The sequence below is a fragment of the Pristiophorus japonicus genome, chromosome 15, assembly GCF_044704955.1.
Source record: "Pristiophorus japonicus isolate sPriJap1 chromosome 15, sPriJap1.hap1, whole genome shotgun sequence".
Lineage (NCBI taxonomy): Eukaryota > Metazoa > Chordata > Chondrichthyes > Pristiophoridae > Pristiophorus > Pristiophorus japonicus.
In genome coordinates, this window is record NC_091991.1 from 53176979 (window position 1) to 53191707 (window position 14729).

General features: G+C 44.5%; 1 protein-coding gene across 1 annotated transcript in view; it reads left to right on the forward strand.

Moving 5' to 3' along the window:
• The first annotated feature begins 6661 nt into the window (after positions 1-6661).
• Positions 6662-14729, forward strand: part of LOC139281479 (brevican core protein-like) — a 32798-nt gene continuing 24730 nt past the window's right edge. The window contains exon 1 of the mRNA XM_070901650.1: positions 6662-7212. Coding sequence (XP_070757751.1) covers positions 6694-7212 — 519 coding nt within the window. The 5' untranslated portion in view covers positions 6662-6693. The remainder of the gene's footprint in view (positions 7213-14729) is intronic.

The window sequence follows — 14729 nt, forward strand, 5'->3', positions numbered from 1 at the left end:
CTTTAAAAAAAAACATTAAAAAGAAATGGAAGCCTTCAGCTCTTAAAGCTGAATTCCCTTCTGCATCTAAAAAAATGGAAAAAGAGCTTCAGCACCAGCATAAATGGCTCAGCAAGCCAGGGAAGGGGCACCCAGGGTCTTGCACGCAGCACTCCAGCTTTGTGCAGGGGGTCAACACTGCAAGAGAGGTCCTCTACCCACAGGGGCCAGGACGTTGCCTGACCTGCTGAGTATTTCCAACATTTTCTGTCTTCTCAGAGGGCTTCCTTTACCATTCAAGGCCTTGCAAACATCCAGCAGCACACCTTAAACACTTAAAAAAAAACTTTTAACATGTATTGCAACAAGCCATTACTTCATTAAAATCAAAAAGACCCAGTCCAAAAGCTTAACAGCAAACTAACCTGAAAGATATGTGTGTCCCTTTAAGAGATGCTGACAGCAGGTTTTCGTGGTGAGCGTGGGATGCAGCACTGAACTCAGTGCTATGGTTGAACTTCGTTGAGGTGACGTTACCTCTCCCTAATTTAAATTTGCAGGGCCATCGCTCTTACCGGCAGTACTGCCGGACCTTGGAAAATCGTGGATGCAGCTGGACCCAACACCACCTGGCAAATGAGCAGAGGCCGCTGTCTTTTTGCTATTTTTTGCCAGTTAACGGGTGGTGCAAATCACCCGAATTTTTAGCCCCTTGTGTTTTACCAGCGTAGGATAAATACCATATATCCGTGAGGATTTATTTGTTTTAAATATTTGTAAGCTGCCTGAGACCTTATTTATCATAGAATCATAGAATTTCATGGCACAAAGGAGGCCATTCAGCCCATCGTGTCTGTACCTGCCCCCCTTTTTTAGTAAGAGGTGTAATGTATGCTCTAGCTGCTGTCGTCATATAACAATCATGGTTTGTTGTGCCGCTTTTTGTTTACTTTTTCATTGCAGTGCATTGCCAAAAATGCTTACTGGTGAAGTCAATGGGCTGGAATTTGTTGTGAGCAACGAATAAAGGGTTCCAGCAGTTTGTTCGTTACGAGGGGCTGCCTATGATGATGATGAGACATAAGAACATAAGAACATAAGAATTAGGAACAGGAGTAGGCCATCTAGCCCCTCGAGCCTGCTCCGCCATTCAAAAAGATCATGGCTGATCTGGCCGTGGACTCAGCTCCACTTACCCGCCCGCTCCCCATAACCCTTAATTCCCTTATTGGTTAAAAATCTATCTATCTGTGATTTGAATACATTCAATGAGCTAGCCTCAACTGTTTCCTTGGGCAGAGAATGCCACAGATTCACAACCCTCTGGGAGAAGAAATTCCTTCTCAGCTCGGTTTTAAATTGGCTCCCCCATATTTTGAGGCTGTGCCCCCTAGTTCTAGTCTCCACGACCAGTGGAAACAACCTCTCTGCCTCTATCTTGTCTATCCCTTTCATTATTTTGAATGTTTCTATAAGATCACCCCTCATCCTTCTGAACTCCAACGAGTAAAGACCCAGTCTACTCAATCTATCATCATAAGGTAACCCCCTCATCTCCGGAATCAGCGTAGTGAATCGTCTCTGTACCCAATCCAAGGCTAGTATATCCTTCCTTAAGTAAGGTGACCAAAACTGCACGTAGTACTCCAGGTGCGGCCTCACCAACACCCTGTACAGTTGCAGCAGGACCTCCCTGCTTTTGTACTCCATCCCTCTCGTAATGAAGGCCAACATTCCATTCGCCTTCCTGATTACCTGCTGCACCTGCAAACTAACTTTTTGGGATTCATGCACAAGGACCCCCAGGTCCCTTTGCACTGCAGCATGTTGTAATTGCTCCCCATTCAAATAATATTCCCTTTTACTGTTTTTTTTTCCCCCAAGGTGGATGACCTCACATTTTCCGACATTGTATTCCATCTGCCAAACCTTAGCCCATTCGCTTAACCTATCTAAATCCCTTTGCAGCCTCTCTGTGTCCTCTACACAACTCGCTTTTCCACTAATCTCTGTGTCATCTGCAAATTTTGTTACACTACACTCTGTCCCCTCTTCCAGGTCATCTATGTATATTGTAAACAGTTGTGGTCCCAGCACCGATCCCTGTGGCACACCACTAACCACCCACTTCCAACCCGAAAAGGACCTATTTATCCCGACTCTCTGCTTTCTGTTAGCCAGCCAATTCTCTATCCATGCTAATACATTTCCTCTGACTCCGCGTACCTTTATCTTCTGCAGTCACCTTTTGTGTGGCACCTTATCAAATGCCTTTTGGAAATCTAAATACACCACATCCATCGGTATATCCTTGTCTATAGACTTTCCATGGGGTTTTGCATGGCAAGTTCCTGTCAGTTGGAGGTACAAATGGCACAGGACCCTCTACAGGGCAACCTGTAAATAAATGTATTTACTTGAAAAGAAAACTCCAACAATTATTAAAATCTGAAGATACAGGACTCCACCCTTGTTAAATAGTGAATTTTCAGTGCCAGAGAGGTTGTTTGGCAGTAAGTAAGACCTACCATACTGTTAAAAGAATACTTAGACATGAACTCTGTTTCTCTCCACAGATGCTGCCTGACCCACTGAGATTTCCAGCATTTTCTGCTTTTATTTCAGATTCCAGCATTTGCAGTATTTTGCTTTTGTATTAGCCTGGAATGATTAGACTTAATTTTGTGTGGCGAGTTTAGTCCGTGTCTACAATGTCAGTACAGGAACTTCAAGCCATTCAATACATTTGAATAGGGCGCCGGACAGCGAGATGCCTCTTTCGCGCCACGTACGGATGAGAGGCACATCTCGGACAGCAATTTCCAGATTTTCGCATTTAACTGCACATGTGCATGCGCTGGAAGTTGCTGTTCGATTTATATATTAGTATTGGTGAACGCTGTTAGCATCACAGTTATTGTCACAGCAAAATCTAGCCCATTAATCCTAACTGGTTTGGCACTAGTTATAGAAGACATGCTCGTCAGTATTTTTCATTTAAATATTTAGAGGAAATAATGGTTTAGTTTATTTACCATTTTATATTAATTCTTATTTTTAGCCCTTTTCAGATTCACACCTTTTCTCTGATAACTAACAATGTCTATATTTCCACAAGCTGCATACATCGCTAATTTCGGGCTTTTATTCTAAATGCTCTTTGCATTGAAATGAAAACATTAAGCTTTATATTTTAATACCACAACCTTGATCCAAGTTTGATTGTGTAATGGCATATTAAATATAAAACACCCTGTTAAATAAAGAACACATCCTGTTTTCAAATCACTTAATTGACTAACTCCTTCAACTCAATTAAACTTTAATTACTAATGATAAATAAACAGAAGTGTATCTGTGTAAATGCAAGTGCCTGTGTGCATGTTGTATGTGTCCCTTGAACTCGTTGAATGATATTGTGTTTTCTAGAAGTAATATGAAATATGCTTTAGACTTTATTAAATGCTCAATTATGCTATTAATAAATGTTTAATCATGAACAATCAAAAAGTTGCATCTATTATCTATAATTTTTCTTGCAGCTAAAATGTTGATTCCCCTTTTAATATGCAGTTCCTGTTGTCTCTGTGACTGACATTCTGCAGGTGTTTCAAAATGGTATTAAGTCATATTAGCCTAAGCTTTACTTTAGGACATAAGTGATAATATTTGTGGCGATTTCTACTTGTGATTATTTCAGCTTGTTTATCTAATTTGACCACAGCTTCCAATATTCTGAACTTATCGGTTGTGTTGAAGAAGCGACAATCATTACACCAACCTTATCCAGAGAACGAGAAACGTGAGAATTCTCATCATGATCTTGAACAAGCAAAGCATCCATATCATAAAGTATCACCAAATCCTTATCCTGTAGTACTTTATCATGAATATGCAGACAACAAACAAAGTTACCCTCAGCATTTTCCTGAAGGAGTATCTTCTCCTATTCCTGATAATGAGAAACTAAAAGTATCCCATCCTTTTCCTGCAGTGATACATCCTTTTAATCACATGGTGGATTCTCTTCTTGATCCTCAAATAGTCCCAATCACTGATCCTAAACTGGTCCTTGTCCGTAATCATGAAATAGAGCAACAGAGTTATCCTAAAGCACTATCTCATCCTTCTGAAGTGGTGTCTTCACCGTATCCCGATGAGGCATTTCTGTCTTATGCTGAAGTGGCATCATCGCCATATCCTGAAGAGGCACCTCTGCCTTATCCTGAAGTGATGTCTACTCCTTATCCGGAAATGTTGTCTGCTTTGCCTGCAGGGGTATTTCTGACTTCTCCTGAAGTGTCACCTCCCCATTCGCCTGAAGTGGCACCTCCCACTTCCCCTGAAGTGGCACCTCCCTCTTCGCCTGAAGTGGCACCTCCCACTTCCCCTGAAGTGGCATCACCCCCTTCGCCTGAAGTGGCACCTCCCACTTCCCCTGAAGTGGCACCTCCCACTTCCCCTGAAGTGGCACCTCCCTCTTCGCCTGAAGTGTCACCTCCCCATTCGCCTGAAGTGGCACCTCCCCCTTCACCTGAAGTGGCACCTCCCTCTTCGCCTGAAGTGGCACCTCCCCCTTCACCTGAAGTGGCACCTCCCTCTTCGCCTGAAGTGGCACCTCCCTCTTCGCCTGAAGTGGCACCTCCCCCTTCACCTGAAGTGGCACCTCCCCATTCGCCTGAAGTGGCACCTCCCCATTCGCCTGAAGTGGCACCTCCCCCTTCGCCTGAAGTGGCACCTCCTCCTTCGCCTGAAGTGGCACCTCCCCGTTCGCCTGAAGTGTCACCTCCCCGTTCGCCTGAAGTGTCACCTCCCCCTTCGCCTGAAGTGGAACCAGCGCATAATTCTAAAGTGTCACCTCCCCATTCGCCTGAAGTGGCACCTCCCCCTTCGCCTGAAGTAGCACCTCCCTCTTCCCCTGAAGTGGCACCTCCCTCTTCAACTGAAGTGGCACCTCCCTCTTCCCCTGAAGTGGCACCTCCCCCTTCACCTGAAGTGGCACCTCCCCCTTCCCCTGAAGTGGCACCTCCCCCTTCCCCTGAAGTGGCACCTCCCCCTTCCCCTGAAGTGGCACCTCCCCCTTCCCCTGAAGTGGCACCTCCCCCTTCACCTGAAGTGGCACCTCCCCGTTCGCCTGAAGTGGCACCTCCCCCTTCACCTGAAGTGGCACCTCCCCCTTCACCTGAAGTAGCACCTCCCCCTTCCCCTGAAGTGGCACCTCCCCCTTCCCCTGAAGTAGCACCTCCCCCTTCACCTGAAGTGGCACCTCCCCCTTCCCCTGAAGTGGCACCTCCCCCTTCCCCTGAAGTGGCACCTCCCCCTTCCCCTGAAGTGGCACCTCCCCCTTCACCTGAAGTGGCACCTCCCCGTTCGCCTGAAGTGGAACCAGCGCATAATTCTAAAGTGTCACCTCCCCATTTGCCTGAAGTGGCACCTCCCACTTCCCCTAAAGTGGCACCTCCCCCTTCGTCTGAGGTGGCATCTCCCCCTTCACCTAAAGTAGCACCTCCCCCTTCCCCTGAAGTCATGGCTCCGACATCGCCTGAAGTGGCGTTTTTCCCTTCACCTGAAGTCATGGCTCCGACATCGTCTGAAGTGGCGTTTTCCCCTTCGCCTGAAGTGGCACCTCCCCCTTCCTCTGAAGTGGCACCTCCCCCTTCCTCTGAAGTGGCATCTCCCACTTCCCCTGAAGTGACACCTCCCCCTTCGCCTGAAGTGGCGTCTCCCCCTTTGCCTGAAGTGGCGTCTCCCCCTTCGCCTGAAGTGGCACCTCCCCCTTCCCCTGAAGTGGCATCACCCCCTTCGCCTGAAGTGGCGTCTCCCCCTTTGCCTGAAGTGGCACCTCCCCCTTCGCCTGAAGTGGCATCTCCCCCTTTGCCTGAAGTGGCACCTCCCCCTTCGCCTGAAGTGGCACTTCCCCCTTCCCCTGAAGTGGCACCTCCCCCTTCCCCTGAAGTGGCGTCTCCGTCATCACCCGAAGTGATGCTTCCACCTTCTTCTGCAGGGATGTTTCTGACTTATTCTGAAATGATGTCACCACTTTATCCTGAAATGATGTTACCACTTTATCCTGAAATGATGTTACCACCTTATCCTAAAGTGGCACCTCAGCCTCATCCAGAAGTGATATCTCCAACTAATCCAGAAGTGATATCTCCAACTAATCCAGAAGTGATATCACCACTTAATCCTGAAGTGATATCTCCAACTAATCCAGAAATTATGTCTCCACCTTACCCTGAAATGTATCCACCTTATCCTAAAGTGGCACCTCAGCCTCATCCTGAAGTGATAACTCTAACTAATCCAGAAATTATGTCTCCGGCTTACCCTGAAATGTATCCACCTTATCCTAAAGTGGTACCTCAGCTTCATCCTGGAGTGATGTATCCACTTAATCCAGAAGTGATGTATCCACCTTACCCTGAAATGTTTCCACCTTATCCTAAAGTGGCACCTAAGCATCATCCTGAAGTGGTATCTCCACCTCATCCTGGAGTGATACCACCGGCATACACTAAAGTAGCATTTCCACCTTATTCTGGAATGATATCTCTGCCTAATCCTGAAGTAGCACCACTTCCTCATCAAGAAATAATATCACTACCTTATCGTGAAGTAGCATCTCAACTTTACTCAGAAGTCGTACCTTTGCCTTATCCTAAAAGGGTACCGTTGCCTCATCCTAATGTGGAATCACCGCCTTATCCTAGAATGGAACCACCTCCTTATCCTAGAATGGAACCACCGTTTTATCCTAGAATGGAATCTCCGCCTTATCCTAGAATGGAACCATCGCCTTATCCTAGAATGGAACCAGCGCCTTATCCTAGAATGGAACCACCGTTTTATCCTAGAATGGAATCTCCGCCTTATCCTAGAATGGAACCAGCGCCTTATCCTAGAATGGAATCTCCGCCTTATCCTAGAATGGAATCTCCACCTTATCCTCGAATGGAATCTCCATCTTATTTAAAAATGAAACCTCTGCCTTATCCTAAAATGAAACCCTCGCCTTATCCTAAAATGGAATCTCATCCTGAAACTATACCTCCGCCTTACCCTGAAGTGGCAGCTCCGATGTATCCTTATCTTGGCGTAATGCCCGATTCTCATTCTGAAGTACCAGTTCAGAACTACAAGCAATCCTGTCTACCTGGATGGACTCATTATAATTACTTATCATCCTGTTATCAGTTCTTCCCCATGAAACTAACTTGGATAGAAGCTGAGGTAAGACAAAAAATATCTCAATTTTCTTTTTTTTTTAATATATTCATTTTTGGAATGTGAGCATTGCTGGCAAAGCCAGCAATTACTGCTCTCATGAAGCTGGTGGTGGGCTTTCTATAACCGCTGCAATTTGTTTGGTGAAGGCACTCCCACAATATTGTCAGGTCGGGTGTTCTAGGACTTTGACCGAGTGACAATGAAGGAACGGTGAAATATATCCAAGTCAGGATGGATAGTGACATTGATGAACACTGGGAGATGATGGTGTTGCTCTTGCCCTTGCAGGATGGTGGAGATCAAGGGTTTGGGAGGTGCTGCTGAAGAAGTCTTCACGAATTATAGCAATGTATCCTTTAGGGAGTACACACTGCAGTGATGTTCCGCCGATGGCAGAGGGGATGGATTTTCAAGCTAGAGGTGCTGACCAAGCAGACTGCTTTGTTCTAGATGATGTTGAGCTTTTTCAGTGTTGTTCCAGCTGCACTTATCCAGGAAAGTGGAAGTATTCCATCATACTCTTGACTTGTGATTTGTTGGTGGCGAGAGGCTTTGGGGTGTCAACAAGCAAGCCACTCAACACAGAATACACAGATCTAACTTACTCTGGTAATGACAGAATTTATGTGGATGGTCCAGTTGAGTTTCAGGTCAATGGTGACCCCCAGGATGTTGACAGTGGGAGACTTGATGATTGTAATTTATTAATTGGTACAGTTAAGAAAGGGACATAAATTGTTCATTGCATTTACATAATATTTCTGTTGATTCATGTATCATATGCTATGGTGACAAAACATGGAGCTTATAGTGAGTGGGTGACTCATCAAGTCTAAAAATAAGTGGCACTAGTGATGAGGTATTGGTGAGCTCCCACACTTTGAAAGCAATGTTCCCATTAAGCTGCTCAGTGGCTTATCAATGGAAATTTGGATGGGCCGCGCAGCCCATTAAAGGGAACACGCAGCCACAAATAATTAGTGGGAGCATTAAAAGATTTCAGTTTTGAAAAATGTTCTTTTATTTGAATTTGCAATCTCTCAACCTCACTATTAGCAGAGAAGAATTTCCCAGCATGAAACTTCCGATTAGACTGCTCATGGGTTCATGGGAAGTCCTTGGGTGGCTGGATTGCTGTTAGCTTGGTTAGCTTTCAGTTCATTAATGGGACGATAAAAAAGCTATTGAGATTTCAGAATTATCCTGTTATTACAACATTCCTACATTACACCAGTGACTACACTGTAAAAGTACTTAATTGGCTATAAAGCACTTTGAGACATCTGGTGGTCGTGAAAGGCGCCAAATAAATCCAAGTCTTTCTTTTCTTTATCGTATTTTCTTCCTCCAACTTTTCTTCTCCTTTCTTGCAGACAGTCATGTAATGATATAATTTCAAGAGCATTGGCTACTCTGTAGTACTTCGTGAAAATGCTGTTCTTCATGCATCAGCAGCCGATTCAACCATGGAGGCCTTACAGCTGAACACAACCATAATAGTACCCAATGTCCATCCATACAAGTGCACTTACACATGAACATATGAAAATGAAGGACAAGGCCAGCTTGTCCATCGAGTATATTCTATACTGTCATGATTTAATTTCCTTACATAATGATTTCTCCTTCACCCACCAGTTACACAATTTCCTTCGAGAGGCAAAAAAATCTCATGACAGAAACCAAAGCCAATTTTGGCACACAGTGGCAGGTTTCAATTTTCCACCCTGATCCTTGAAAGCGATCAAACAAGTTCCAGGATATCATGGTGATTAGTCCCTCGATGCCACCTACCTTCTTCGATAAGGAATTATGTTGACCACACTCAAAAATTTACCCAGCTCTTTTTTGAATGTTTGCAATGAATCCACACTTACTGTAAGAGCTGGAAATTTTGTCCCGAGATTGATGACCCTTGGAAAAAAGTACCTCCTGACCTCTAACCTAGTCCTATACTCATGTCACCTACTTCTTCCTAACATAGCTAATTCAAATAGTCACATTGACGGAATATAATCCTTTCTCTATTTTAAAGAACACAATCAAATCTCCATAAAGTCTATGATTTCTAGAGTTAAAAGACCCAGCTCTCGAAGCCTATAATAGTAACTGAGGGCCATTAAACTAGATATCAATGTAGTGGTCATCCTTTGAATCTTTTCCAGGACCTCTATAATCACTGGCCTTGTGATGGGAATGATACTGGACACAGCCGGAGGAATTTTAACTATCATCAATTGGCAGGAAAGGAGAGTTAGAGCAGTTAAATGGAGCAGCTCTATTTCCACTGATTCTCCTGGTTTTGGCGGCAGTTGGGGCTCCCTTCAGACTCTAGCGTAAACCCAATGGCACGTTAACCCACTCCTGAGTGGGCCCACTGTGGCCCCACCCCCCCCCCCCCCCCCGTCCAGGTAAAACTGTCGGGAAGCCAGTGATGCCCTCGAAGGCAAGTCAAAAGAGTTTTCCTTAGTGGAGCCAGAAGCGCAGGAGTTGTCTTCCGAGCCAGACAAGGAAAATCCAGGGGGGGGGGGGGGGCGTGATTTTTGCTGAGCACTTTAGATACTAAAGAGGTAAAGTGGTGGCCAAGATGGGATCTTAAGCTAAAATGCTGCTTTAGCCAGTGTTTAGTGCAAGACACTGTCTTGGTAAAGGAGTTGAAGCCAGAGCTAGGAACAGCCATCCTAGCAGACGTAAAATGTCTGCTAATGCTCATTAAAGAGACTGCACAGCATTTTGGTGGCTAGTGCATCAACTAATGCCCTCTTGTAATAGCAACCAGCTATTTGGGAGTAAACACGGTGTTGATGTTGATTTCAGGCGCTACTTAAAGGGATACTCACCATTTCATGATCATTGCTACTGAAACTAAAAGAGCACCCCTTAGTCACATCGGGAGATTTTCTGGGATAATTTGTTGAGACCAACACTCAAACATTTACTCCAGAAATTCTGAGAGGACGTCACCGAAAAAGAGTAAGTGCTGTGCTCCCCCACCTTATTGGACACCTAATAGGAGTCGCCAGGAGAAAATAAGTGCTTGGTCATGGGCACCTTGCTTGGGGTCCCCTTGCCTGTTAAATCCAAAGTTTCAAACAGCTGTTTCTTATTTGGCACCTATTTTCACCCTTTGGCCAAAATAACCCTCCAGGACTCTACTGCCCTGGGCTACAATCCCCATATTTCCCTCCCAATTAAAATCTGACAGGCCTCTGGCAGAATTTCTGCCCGCTCCCACTGGCTTTCCACTGGGATTTAAAATAGGCTCCAATATTCTAGATTAGGCCTAGCCAAGGCTTTGTACAGGAACAGTCTTGTATTTAATTGTCCCAGCAATATACCCTAGCATTCTATTTGCTTTTTCAATTGCCTATCAGAATTATACCGAGGCTAAAAGGGTTAAATTATGAGGACAGGTTGCATAGACTAGGCTTGTGTTCTCTTGAATATAAAGGATTTAAAGGGTGATCTAATCGAAGAGTTTAAGATCACTATAGGATTCAATAGAGTAGACAGATGGAAACGATTTCTTCTGATTTCGGCCAGGTTGATCTCCTGGACTAGTTTTGATTGCCTGGATGGGTTGGAGAGGAAGTTTCCCAGATATTTTTTTTCCCTAATTGGCCTGGGTTTTGAACTGGTTTTTGCCTCTCCCAGGAGATCACATGGCTCGGTTTGGGGTGGAATGTAGAATGTTTTAGTGTAAGGGGTGTCGCAGTTGTGGAGGGCGGACTGGTTGGACTGGGTGCTCTTTACCTTTCTGCCATTGTTCATTGTTCATAGATTTATATGTAACCTTCAGGGCTGTTGACCGAGGGCCGTGTGGCTCTTTGTCGGCTGGCGTGGACACGATGGCCGAAATGGCCTCCTATCGCGCTGTTTCTATGATGGGGGAGTACAAAACTCGGGGGTACAACCTTAAAATTAGAGCTAGGTCATTCAGGGATAATGTCAAGAAGAACTTCTTCACCCAAAGGGTAGTGGAGATCTGAAACTCTCTCCCAAAAAGCAGGGGGGGGGGCAATTAAAAATTTCAAAACTGAAGGGTATTAGAGGTTACAGAACCAAGGCAGGTAAATGGAGTTAAAGTACAGATCAGCCATGATGTAATTGTATGGCAGAACAGGCTCAAGGTGCTGAATGGCCTAATCCTGTTCTTATGTTCCTTTATTCCTAGTGGCATTAGTCATGAACTTTCAAAGATTCATGCATTATAACACCCAGTTCCTTTTGAAAACCTTTCTAATCCGTATGGCTCTGTCCAACTATGGGGTGCATTTATCAAGTGACCCATCATGGAGCTTATTGTTATTCCTGTAACATTAATTCTATTCTGCTAAATTAAAATCCTATGGACCAATCTTAGGTAACATCTATTTACGATAGATTAAAAACCAGGGGCGTTGGGGGTATAAATTAAAAAGATTGGGGAAAGCTCCCCCCAACCTGCTGTGTAACATAAGAACATAAGAACATAAGAATTAGGAACAGGAGTAGGCCATCTAGCCCCTCGAGCCTGCTCCGCCATTCAACAAGATCATGGCTGATCTGGCCGTGGACTCAGCTCCACTTACCCGCCCGCTCCCTGTAACCCTTAATTCCCTTATTGGTTAAAAATCTATCTATCTGTGACTTGAATACATTCAATGAGCTAGCCTTAACTGCTTCCTTGGGCAGAGAATTCCACAGATTCACAACCCTCTGGGAGAAGAAATTCCTTCTCAACTCGGTTTTAAATTGGCTCCCCCATATTTTGAGGCTGTGCCCCCTAGTTCTAGTCTCCACAACCAGTGGAAACAACCTCTTTGCCTCTATCTTGTCTATCCCTTTCATTATTTTAAATGTTTCGATAAGATCACCCCTCATCCTTCTGAACTCCAACGAGTAAAGACCCAGTCTACTCAATCTATCATAAGGTAACACCCTCATCTCCGGAATCAGCCAAGTGAATCTTCTCTGTACCCCCTCCAAAGCTAGTATATCCTTCCTTAAGTAATGTGACTAAAACTGCACGCAGTACTCCAGGTGCGGCCTCACCAATGCCCTATACAGTTGCAGAAGAACCTCCCTGCTTTTGTACTCCATCCCTCTCGCAATGAAGGCCAACATTCCATTCGCCTTCCTGATTACCTGCTGCACCTGCAAACTAACTTTTTGGGATTAATGCACAAGGACCCCCAGGTCCCTCTGCACCGCAGCATGTTGTAATTTCTCCCCATTCAAATAATATTCCCTTTTACTGTTTTTTTTCCCAAGGTGGATGACCTCACACTTTCCGACATTGTATTCCATCTGCCAAAACTTAGCCCATTCGCTTAACCTATCTAAACCTCTTTGCAGCCTTTCTGTGTCCTCCACACAACCCACTTTCCCACTAATCTTTGTGTCATCTGCAAAATTTGTTACACTACATTCTGTTCCCTCTTCCAGGTCATCTATATATATTGTAAACAGTTGTGGTCCCAGCACCGATCCCTGTGGCACACCACTAACCACCGATTTCCAACCCGAAAAGGACCCATTTATCCCGACTCTCTGCTTTCTGTTCGCCAGCCAATTCTCTATCCGTGCTAATACATTTCCTTTGACTCTGCATACCCTTATCTTCTGCAGTAACCTTGTGTGTGGCACCTTATCGAATGCCTTTTGAAAATCTAAATACACCACATCCATCGGTACACCTCTATCCACCATGCTCGTTATATCCTCAAAGAATTCCAGTAAATTAGTTAAACATGATTTCCCCTTCATGAATCCATGCTGCGTCTGCTTGATTGCACTATTCCTATCTAGATGTGCCGCTATTTCTTCCTTAATGATAGTTTCAAGCATTTTCCCCACTACAGATGTTAAACTAACCGGCCTATAGTTACCTGCCTTTTGTCTGCCCCCTTTTTTAAACAGAGGCGTTACATTAGCTGCTTTCCAATCCGCTGGTACCTCCCCAGAGTCCAGAGACTTTTGGTAGATTATAACGAAAGCATCTGCTATATCTTCCGCCATCTCTTTTAATACCCTGGGATGCATTTCATCAGGACCAGGGGACTTGTCTACCTTGAGTCCCATTAGCCTGTCCAGCACTACCCCCCTAGTGATAATGATTGTCTCAATATCCTCCCTTCCCACATTCCTGTGACCAGCAATTTTTGGCATGGTTTTTGTGTCTTCCACTGTGAAGACCGAAGCAAAATTATTGTTTAAAGTCTCAGCCATTTCCACATTTCCCATTATTAAATCCCCCTTCTCATCTTCTAAGGGACCAACATTTACTTTAGTCACTCTTTTCCGTTTATATATCGGTAAAAGCTTTTACTATCCGTTTTTATGTTTTGCGCAAGTTTACCTTCGTAATCTATCTTTCCTTTCTTTATTGCTTTCTTAGTCATTCTTTGCTGTCATTTAAAATTTTCCCAATCTTCTATTTTCCCACTAACCTTGGCCACCTTATACGCATTGGCTTTTAATTTGATACTCTCCTTTATTTCCTTGGTTATTCACGGCTGGTTATCCCTTCTCTTACCACCCTTCTTTTTCACTGGAATATATATTTGTTGAGCACTATGAAAGAGCTCCTTAAAAGTCCTCCACTGTTCCTCAATTGTGCCACCGTTTAGTCTGTGTTTCCAGTCTACTTTAGCCAACTCTGCCCTCATCCCACTGTAGTCCCCTTTGTTTAAGCATAGTATGCTCGTTTGAGACACTACTTCCTCATCCTCAATCTGTATTACAAATTCAACCATACTGTGATCACTCATTCCGAGAGGATCTTTTACAAGGAGATCGTTTATTATTCCTGTCTCATTACACAGGACCAGATTTAAGATAGCTTGCTCCCTTGTAGGTTCTGTAACATACTGTTCTAAGAAACAATCCCATATGCATTTTATGAATTCCTCCTCCATGCTACCCCGTGCGATTTGATTTGACCAATCGATATGTAGGTTAAAATCCCCCATGATTACTGCCGTTCCTTTTTCACATGCCTCCGTTATTCCCTTGATTATTGCCCTCCCCACTGTGAAGTTATTATTTGGGGGCCTATAAACTACACCCACCAGTGACTTTTTCCCCTTACTATCTCTAATTTCCACCCACAATGATTCAACATTTTGTTCATTAGAGCCAATATCGTCTCTCACAACTGCCCTGATATCATCCTTTATTAACAGAGCTACCCCACCTCCTTTCCCTTCTTGTCTATCTTTCCGAATCATCAGATACCCCTGTATGTTTAATTCCCAGTCTTGGCCACCCTGCAATCACGTTTCTGTAATGGCCACCAAATCATACCCATTTGTAATGATTTGTGCCGTCAACTCATTTACGCTCCTACCGCCATTTCTGCAGCAGCGGGTTGCATGGCATGCGTTCACTTTGTTATAATATTTAAATCAGGCTCCCACAGTGCAGTTTGGAGCCTGATTCAAATGTAACTGCTCCTGACCAGGTTTCCCAGGGCTCGGAAAACACCGCAGTGAAAGGAAGACTGGAGCAGCCAGCTCCAGCAGGTAAGTGCTTTTTAG